Source organism: Crocodylus porosus, unplaced genomic scaffold, assembly GCF_001723895.1.
Source record: "Crocodylus porosus isolate Cpor-Errol unplaced genomic scaffold, CroPor_comp1, whole genome shotgun sequence".
Classification (NCBI taxonomy): Eukaryota; Metazoa; Chordata; order Crocodylia; family Crocodylidae; genus Crocodylus; species Crocodylus porosus.
In genome coordinates, this window is record NW_017728931.1 from 10,328,114 (window position 1) to 10,338,600 (window position 10,487).

The 10,487-nt window shown below is 46.3% G+C and overlaps 1 protein-coding gene across 1 annotated transcript in view; it reads right to left on the reverse strand.

Annotated features, from left to right (window-relative positions):
* CRACR2A (calcium release activated channel regulator 2A) overlaps window positions 1–10,487 on the reverse strand; it is a 111,364-nt gene that overhangs the window by 73,041 nt on the left and 27,836 nt on the right. The window contains exon 4 of the mRNA XM_019544193.1: window positions 2,220–2,388. Coding sequence (XP_019399738.1) covers window positions 2,220–2,388 — 169 coding nt within the window. The remainder of the gene's footprint in view (window positions 1–2,219; window positions 2,389–10,487) is intronic.

Here is a 10,487-nt window from a genome sequence, read left to right on the forward strand (position 1 = left end):
CCCCGCAGACTTACCTGCATCCAGATGCTGAGGCTGTTCCCACCACCCTGCCTGGCTGCATGCCAGCCACAGATCCATGTGGTGACCCTGCCTCCCCTCCACCTTCCCCACCCATGCTGTGCAACTTTGGACCAAACTATCTTATTCCCCAGTCTCTTTCTCTTTTCAGCTCCACTGCCACTTACCTCAGATGTCCCTGGGATACCTAAAATCAGAATCTCAGTCAAAGACCAATGAACTCTATAGAAGGACTAGCATCATTTACCTCAGTGGACTCTGAGACGCATTCTATTCTATTCATTTATCTTAACTAACTACAGAGATTTTCATGTCTCAGATATATTTTTTAGTCAATTCTCTGCCTGCGTAAAATTTATTTTGTAGATGGAGCCTTGATCAATTATATAAGAAAAGAGCAGTGCTCAACGTGAAAGAATTTGTTTCACAACTGTCACAACCTTTATCCTCCAGTGACCCCAAAGAAGATTTTCTTTCAGAGAACAAACAAGTCCAATCTAGGGTCAGTTTTCTTGCTCTCAGAACAATTTCTGTCATTTTTTTTTTCTGCAAAGGGGAGTTTTCACATTATCAGCATCCTTATGATTTGAATTTGAAATATCCTTCAAAAGAACAGAGGAGGGCTGGGAGATACATATAACGCAAACTTAATGTTCTAAACAAATCAGAACATATAAAAAATAGCCTTACCATGCACTATGCACAAAGGGCTTACTGGATAATGCTGGCTGAGATTTAGTGGATGAAAACAAACATGTTGATTCAAAACAGTTTGGCAGGATTAGGATTAAAAGGATGCTGGGTAGAAAAGTCATACAGTTTATCCATTTACCATCTGGACAAGCTTCTCATTTTGGAGCATTCATTTTACGTGTGACTATCCAACATCACACAAAGTACAACTGTGCTTTGGGACAGGGACCATTTTTCTGTTCAGTGTGTACACACTACACAGCACGAGGCCCCGATCCATGGTTGCAAGGTAGATCCTGACACAATACAACTAATGGCAACTGTCAGGAGAAGAAACTGGGGCAAGGTTTTCCTGGTTAACTGTTACAGTATAAACTTACTGCTTGCCCAAACAGTGTTCTTTGAAGACTCCTTACTTGTAATGGATAACATTTTTGATATGCCAAATGCACATTGATATGACCTATTTTTGATAAACCACACCAATGATTCAGTTGTGTTGCTCTTCACTGAGCTTGTGTCGTTCACCACATTATCCCCCAGGGCTCAACTGTTTTGCTTGCCTGAACTGTCTTTGGGTGGAAACAAGACATCACCTTTCATTACCTCTGTGCTGCCTTAAAAATGTTTAAGGAGACACAAAGACAGCATCACCACACAATGTGGCCATGACAAAAGATAGCAATAAATTGTGCTGCTTTATTGTGGCAGATGTCTATTTTCATTATAGTGCAAGAGCCTGAGCAGCCATACCTATACACACACTCCTACTACCTTAAGCAGGCACTCCCGGGGTTAGAGGGGCCTGGGTCCTGCATGCTGTGGGATTTCCTCCACAGGATTGGGCCCCTCAATTCCTGGAAGCACCTGCCCAGATTTTCCTGCTTACAGGGACATTTCCCCACTAATCTCTGAGGCACATCACTGGAAGTGGGGAAAGCCTGGATGCTCTGGTACAGTCCCAGGAACGCAGCCACCAATCAGCTAATTAGTGACCCCAGCCCTGAGTCTGCAGAGTGTCAAACTCACTCCAGTGCAGTCCCAGGGCTGAGACCACCAATCAGGTGATTGGTATGGTACCAGGGCTGGAACCACCAAAGTGTTCCAGCTTTTCTCGCTTCCCCAGATGCGCCCCTGGGATCTCTGAGGCACATATCTGGAAGGAGGAACATGTTGCCTGTTGTCCCACCCATTGATTTTTGTGGGACAACAGGTGACATGTTTCACCCCATGAATGAGATCAGCTGTGTTGGGACACAGCCAGTCTACTTCATTTGGGAACATCTATTTGTAGCCTTTGTGTTCTCACATGCAGCAGTCAAGGAAATGAATACAAGATCATTCCATCAGAGCAGTTCCTAGTTCTAATCTTCCACTTGTACCTTTACCAATGTAAATGAAAATACATCAGAGCAAAAGAAACTGGTCCAGCACTTCCTAAGCCACAGAGAGCTAAACACCAGATCATGTAACATACATTATCTGATAACACTGCTGGCTAGACTTACTCTGCTAAGTTCCTCCTAGCCCCGAGTTGAGCCATTAGGTTTGAGAACTGGTGGTCTTCATCATCACCCCCATCAGCAAAGTTCTCCTCCCACTTGGATGGAAAGTCATTTTCATTTTCTGGCCCAGGAGCTTCATTGCTTGAGACCATCTGCCTCAACAGAAATTGGCCTAAAATTTCAAAAGTGTGCATATGTTAAAACATCCTTTGGTAAGAGCAATCTTAAGTCATTAAAAGAAACAACATTTATTACCAATATTTTCCAGATCAAATTTTACAGTAAATAAACCTTCAGTAGGAAGAAAAACTGCCATGTAATTAATTTGGAGAAGAGAATGTGGTTTAGCACTTGCAGCAAGAGAGTGGGAGTCAGGTCTTCTGAGTTTTAATTTAGCTCCATTCTTAGCTTAATTTTTAACCTGGGACAAGTCATACAGCCAAAATTTAGGTGCTCAAGCCTAGGGATTCACGCTCCAGGTAGGCATGAAGTATATGGTATAATTTTATAGAGCAATCAACTCCTTGAAGCCAATGTAAGTTCAATAAGGACTGAATAGTGAACAAAGGTTCTGACACAATAATATCATTGCTCATTATATTCTGTTCTCATTTTAATACTTCAGTTTCTCAATGTATGACCCAATCTTACCCTCTTATATAGGCTCATCAGAATCCCCCTTGCTACTGTACATCAGAGCTAAATCTTCCCTGCACTTACAGTTTCCCATTTAACTTTACACATTTTAAACAAAAGTCTGCCCTCAGATGGAAGCTCCTTCCATTTTCTCATGACATCTATGTCCTCTTTGCATTACTTGCAGTTCTACAACCTCACACCTGTTGCCAAAACATAGCAATTGGAGAATCATTCATCATCAGAATGAATCACAGTGGTCAGATTGCCAGGTATGAAGTGGTAAAGTTTAATCAAGGTAAGAACCTGGGCCAATTGCATTTGTAATCCAAGGATCAAATACTGGCCTGGGATAAAGCCATAGTAGAGTAAATGGAAGATACACACAGAGAGCAGAATTCAGCTCAACTTGGCCAGCCACTTTGGTGACAGGGAGTCGGCAGAGGGTTAGGCCTTGCTGGAGACTTCAGAGCTCTTATGGATCAGTCTAAAGAACCCACCATAGGGTGGCAAGACAGGAAAAGCAGCAGTGTTGACCACACTGAAGCCCCAGGTTTGAGGCCGTGGCCTGACAACATAGGCCTGAGGGACAGGGAATTCTTTGTTAAGGAAGCAACAGACCTGACAGTAGAGTATATCCAAAGACTAAGAGGTCATGCCGTCAGCCAGGAGCAAGAATACAAGATGTGGATCTTGGCAGAGCTCTGGAGGAGGAACAATACTAAAGTTTGTGGGGTGAGTAGAGGGGGAAAGGATTTGCCAAGCAAAAAGAACTTTTGGGAAAAAATACTAGTTTACACAGAAACAAACAGAACTGCTTTCTTTTTTTGTTTGTTTTTTTGTTAACAGAACCTAAAGTGTCATTTAGTACAATCCAATAATAATGTTTTTTCTTATTTTGGCACTATTTTGTCACCTTTAAACTTTTTTTTAAAGGAGGCAGTTTAATGGGTTTTAAGTAGGAAGGACCAGGTAACCTTGATCCTGGTATTGGGAAATAATTCTGTCCCATAAAACTCCATAGCCACTGGCAAGGAATTTTAGTTTGGTGGTACCATGAGACTAGAAAATAGCAAGTGCAATAGCTATATTTAATAATTGCGGGGGAGGGTAGGAGAGTGACCCATGCAAGGATAGGTCCATTAGCATGACATCAACAGTGGGCAAGGCTTTAGACCAAATTTTGAAGGAAATAATGTTGCATAAAATATGTTCTGCTTACCAAAGGTGGGTCATGCCAGACTAGCTTGACATTTTCCTTTGTTAGTGGATTTTTCTAAAGAAAGGAACTGTGGCAAGTCTTATCTATCTGCACACAGATATACAAATAACTCCTCACTAAAGTAGCTTGGAAGATCAGCAGCAGAATGTCTCCTGAACAGACAGGATCTACCTGGGGAACCCAACACACAAATGCTGAACAGAATCATAGAAAAGCAGGGTTGGAAGGGACCTTAGGACATCTTCTAGTCATTGCCCTTGTGCCCGCACCCCTGGCAAGATCACCCCTATCAAACCATCCTAGACAAATGTCTGTTTAACTTCATCTTAAAAACTTCCAAAATACTGCTGTTTGACCTTCCTAACACTCCAAAGGAGCTGAAATTTTAATTAGGTTGGGGCCTACTCTCTGATCCTCAGTGGAGAACATCATGCTCAAATTTAGCTAAACTTTGCTGTCATCAGATTAGCAGATATACAACTCTGGCACACTATGCAAATCACCATGGACATGCTGCAGTCAATGCTTGTGTCATTACTGGTACTATGCCGCATCTTTCCACCTAGCAACTGATGTCAGAATACAGTCAGCCAACTGATCACCAAGGTAGAGCAAATGCCACACTCACCACTGTTCAAGGACACTCGGATCTGTCCAACTACTGTTTGTTTAGGGTGGCCAACCTGTGGCATGGGCAGCCTCTGTGCATGGCATGAGGCAGACTGGGTAGGGAACAGGCAGCATACTGACAGAAAAGGTAGGGAGCAGAAAGCAAAGCAGCAGATCAGACAGGAAACACAGGGCAGGGAGCAGAAAGTGAAGTAGCTGATTGGGCAGGGAAAGGGAATCAGTGTAGCAATCAGGAAGGGTTTGGGATTAAAAAAGGTTGACACCTACTGGTCTAGCAGAAGTTCTAGCTGGATTGCACTGGACATTCCCCAGCCAGCTAAAAACATCAGCAGCTCATTGTGACCAAGTCGGAGGAAGTCTCTGCTGCAGTGAGAAACTTCTTTCCTATGGCATCAGAAATCAACTTCCAGCTCTATGAGCCACTGCCTGGTATTATTGCTCAATGTGCAGATTCCAGCTACCCAGTCTGGGCATTTGTAAAGATTGCAGCTTTCAATTAAGTGATATGCTGTTTGCTGGACACCACATTCATGCAGAGGGCTGTCCAAGATATTCATCTTGTGAAGTGTTGTTTTGAAGCGTCCTTGAGAAACTGCCACATCAGCACCTGGCTGACTGAATGCCTGCCTGACTGGGGGCTCTCAATTTACCCTTGGAACCAACCAGATTAACGGGTTCAGGTGTGGCTTGATCTACCCTGCCAAGACCAGTGATGTTTAGCGTGCTGGGGAAAACTCCTGTCACTGATGGCTCTGGAGAGGGCACCACTCTCATGCTGGATAGCTTACTGTTTTGTCATTGATTCCCTAGAGATCTCTAGCAGAACACTGCTGACTCAGAAGCCACTGCCTCATTTAGCTTTTGTTTTAAATATGACTTGCTTGTTTGCTGACAAGCTTGTATGCTTTTCCTCCTCTTTTTATGCTATATAGGCCACTCCCTATGCTATATAATCATAGGTGTATACACATCTATGATGTACCTGGGTCTCATGTTACTGTGGCTCATGGGAAATTGTTAGCTAAGGTAGCGAAGGAGATTAGGACAAGAACTGAGGTGGGTGAGGAACTGACAAAGGAGAAGGGAACATAAGTAGTGGTAAAGGGGGAAATATTGAGCTGCAGGGGAGATTAGCTGTGGAGCTTCTCAAGAATCAGTCTTGAAAACAATCATTTACACCAGGGGTTGTCAACCAGGGGTACACGTACTCCCAGGGGTACTTGGAAAGGGGCCAGAAGGGATACACTCCTTAAAAAAGTTGAAAACCTCTAATTTACAGTATTAATCTTGGCACACAAAGCAAGAGCATGCTCATGAAATTTCCTGGTGACACAAACTTGGGAGGCACCATCACTACAGAAGAGGATGGGGATGGTATGTATGAGACAAAGGATGGATTTGAGGACTAGAGTAATATAAATTGAATGAAATTCTACTGTACAAAAGGTCACATGGAACTTAAGTTACAAACCAAGAGCTGCAAAAGACTTTGGAGGAAAAATGTCTTATCACAAAATGCCATCACACATGCCACCGGTGTTTTGTAGCCTTGGGGGAAGAGGGATGGGAAGCGAAATGTGACCCTAAGATGCAAATCAGAAGAGGTTTTCAGTAGGGCTTGGGAAATGTGGAGACAACTTGATGGCCCAGGAGGCCCCTTCCAATCCTATGTTCCTAAGTATTAGTCCATTCTGTAAGGTGCTAGCAAGACCTCATCTGAAATGCTGTACACCATTACACTCACTCATGGTCAAGTAGGATGAACTCAGAATGGAGCAGGTGCAAAGAATGGCTTTGAGGATGGTCAGAGGAATGGAGGATAAGAGAGCTTTGCCTGTTTAGACTAGCAAAATGAAGCCTCACAGAATACGTCTGCTTCTTTATAAAACACAATAGGAATAAAACACCAGGTAGGGAGAAGAGCTTAAATTGTAGGACAATGGTGGCAACAAAAACAAACAGTTTGAATTGGCCACAAATAAATTCAGGCTGGTAAACAAAAGGGTTTCTAGCTAATTATCAGAGAGCAGTAGGGGGAGAAGTGGGGATAAAAAAAAACTACTTTTAAGTCAGACCTTGATTGTTTGATGAAAGATAATATGCAATTTGGTTCCTTGCAACAGCAAATGACTGGACTCATTTATTCAATTACCCTTAGTGTCCTGTGTTTCTATAGAAACCTGTACAGGTCTGGGGTGCTCAACCTCTGCCCTGCAGGCCAGATTTGGCCTGCAGCACCACGTTATTTGGCCCACTGGGCTCCCCAGGAGTCTAGACATTTGACAGCCAGGGAGAAGTGGCACCATCCCCCTGCTGCCAAACTTCCAGACTCATGGGGAGCTCAAGCCCTGTACACTGGATCAGTCACAATCCCAGCACACAGGGCCAGGCACAGGCAGTGCTGGCCCCAGAGCCTGATCCCAGCACATGGGGGGCAATGCCAGCCTCACGGGGCCCAATCCCAGTTGAAGGGTGCAATACCAGGCTCCCAGAGTCCAATCCCAGCCAGCAGGGGTGACAGTGCCCAGCCCTTGGGGCCCAATCCTGGAGTGCAGGGCAGAGAGGAGGTGGAATCCAGCCTTAGGAGAATCCTATGATGCACAGGACTCCATTCAGTATGTGGACTGGCCCTGGACCATTCATCCAGCCTGCAGGGCCAAAAGGCTGAGTACCACTAGTATAGATAATGAAACATACAACACTGCTGCTCTTACTTGGTCCTCCTCACCTTCTTGTTCTCTACATTTTCTCCAACCACCTTCCCTATTCCTGACTCCATGTCCTTTTCCATGTCATCCTTTATCCTTCTTTGCCTGAATCAACCAATCTCTTTTTCATCTTCAAGACCCCAATCCTAAATGATCCAAATCATCATTTTTTCCACTAGGAGCCTGAGCAAGCCCCACAGATATTCTGAAAATATGTTTCTTTCCCAGACAGAATTTCAACATTAACCTTTATAAGTAGAACTGGCCAGGAAAAAAAAAGGCTGGGAAGGCTGGGGGTGGAAGGGCAAGTTTTCCAGTGGGAAAATATTGTTTTTTTCCCCTGTAAAAATTCAGAATTAAAAAATTAAAACATTTTGATCTAGAGAAGTTGCCTGCATTCCTCAAGAGCTTCCTAACTTAGGTGCCTCACCTGTCCCTAGTCAGATTAACCTTCCAGGGATGCACCACAGCCCCTTCCCACTCGGACAAAGAAGGCAATAGGTCATGGGAGTGTTTTACCAGGGTATAGCCTGAGAAATGTTATCTAGCCTAGAGCAGGGGCAAGCAATTATATTGGCTGGAGGGCTGCTTAACGAGCTTTGGTGAGCTGTCAAAGGCCACATGGGCAGCCCCGCCCCTTGACAGTTGCCCCACCCCCCATCACCACATTGGGACTATAAGTCCCACCCCCTAGCCCTTGCCACTGGAAGACCCTCTCCTTGGCCCCTGGAAATACTCCTTATGGGAGGCAAGGGTTACCATCTGGGAAACGGGGGTTGGGGGGGGGAATCAAATCATGCACTAAAACTCAAACACCTACCACATTTTAATTTTATTACAAAAAATACTTCTCATGATTTGTGTTTGTGTACTGTATATAGGAGGAACTGCATAATAACTCAAAAATAAAGTCTTATTCTTGTATATTGTCTCTGGGGGTGTGGGGTATGAGTGGGTGTGTGTGTATGTGCAGGGGCTGTGGGGGCAAGGGGTGGTTGTGTGAGGTTTGTGGGGTGTGAGGGGGGGTGTGGGGACCCACCACACAATGCACAACCCCCTCTGCTGGCAGCAGCAGCAGGCTAGGGCACTCGGAATGCTTGTGTCCTGTGCAGGTGCTGGCGCCCAGTAACACTTGGCTCCAGCCAGTGCTGCACGTGGGGTCGAGGAGCACAGCTTACTTGGGCCACTTCTATCATGGGGGCTCCATGAGGCATGTGTGTAGCTCCCACACTCGTGTGGCACCAAGGGAAGCCCTGCACTGGAGCCAGCTGCTTTCCCCGCTCCCTGCTGCATAGGGCTCCCCTCCACTTCCAGCAGAGTCCCAAGACCTGTGCAGCAGGGAGCGGGTAAGGCAACTGACTTCAGCATGGGGCTTCCCCTGGTGCCACTTGAGTATGGGACCTGCATACATGCTGTGCAGAGCCCCTGCAATAGAGGTGGGCAAGGCAGGCTGTGCTCCTCAACAGCAAGCTCAGCACTGGCCAAAGCTGTGCACTAGTGGGCATCAGTGCCTGCACAGGGCACAAACATCCCACCTGCTGCTGCTGGCAGAGGGGGCTCTGCATCATGTCAGGGAATGTGTGGGGACGTCACCATATCACCCCATTCTCCCTCACAGCCACACCCTGCCCAACCAAGCTCCGCAGTCCTGCTGAGCCCCAGGGCACAGGCTCCACGCTGCCACCAGCCCCAGCCCCATGCTCCCTGCTCCCACCCAGCTGCAGCTCCCCACCACACCCCTGCTGCTTCCCTACCTGCTGCCCAGAGCAAACAGGATGCCAGAGAAGCCAAGCAGGTTCCCCCGTGGCAGCTGCAGCAACAGCAGCCCCTCCCAGAAGCTGCTGTTGGCTGGACTGGGCGCTTCCATTCATGAAGGTGGAAGTAAGGTACAACACGATATGTTCTGGGGTGTGGGTATATATGCAAGTGCCTTGCTCCCACCCTCATAGGCGGAAGGGCTGGGCAGGATACAGTTTGTTGGTGGGTGTCCACAGGCCAGATGAAAAAGTGCCTGGTGGGCCAGATTTGGCCCACAGGCTGTATTTTGCCTGCCCCAGGCCTATAGAATTAGGACAATCTGTGGAATCCAGCCCATGGCATCCACGGAAATCCAGCTAGGGTGCTTCAACTCCAAGTAATAAAAAGGGTTTTATGAAAAATCTAAATTTTTCCAAAGATATTGTTTGTGAAAACAGTTAATTAAAAACTAATTTTCTGTGAAAAAGACTTCTGATGGAAAGCTTTTGATCAAATGGAGGATGGACAGGGAATTTTGGGCCAGCTTGCAGAGGCACTTAAGGCGAAGGTTGTAGTTGTCATGGGTGATTTAAATTAACTGGACATCTGCTGGGAGGAACAGTCAGCCAGGTCAGACCATTCCAGGAGGTTCCTGGCTGAGATACAGGACCTCTACTTAATTCAGGAGGTGCACCAGAGGAAATGCCCTGTTGGACCTGGTCCTGGCCACAGGCAATGACCTGGTAAGGAGCCTCCAGGTGCTCGACCACCTGGGTGATAGCAATCATCACTTGCTGGAACTCACCATCCAGCGCAGGGTATCAAGGGCCTGCAGTAATGCGGTAGCCCTAGACTTCAAGAGGGCCAATTTCAATGAGTTGAGGAGATTAGTGGGAGAGGCGCTGGGGTTCTCGAGAGCAGAGGAGCTCAGTGCCCAAGATGAGTGGTCATTCCTTAAAGAGATGATACTCAGGGCCCAAGGGGTAACCATTCCAACAAAAAGGAAGGGGGGCAGGAGTGCCCGAAAACCCCCCTGGCTCACCAAGGGTGTACAAGAATGCCTGATTGCCAAAAAGGCGGCATACAACCGGTGGAAGGGGGGTGCTATCTCCAAAGAGGAGTATACCTCCTCTGTTTGGGCCTGTAGGGGGGCTGTCAGGAAAGCTAAGGCAGAAATAGAGCTAGGACTTGCATCCAAAATCAAAGATAATAAAAAGTCCTTTTTCAAATATATAGGGAGGATGAAGAAAGCACCGGGAAATGTGAGGCCCCTGCAAGATCCTCTGGGCAATCTGGTGGTTGCGCCAGAGGAGAAAGCAGACCTCTTTAACCAATTCT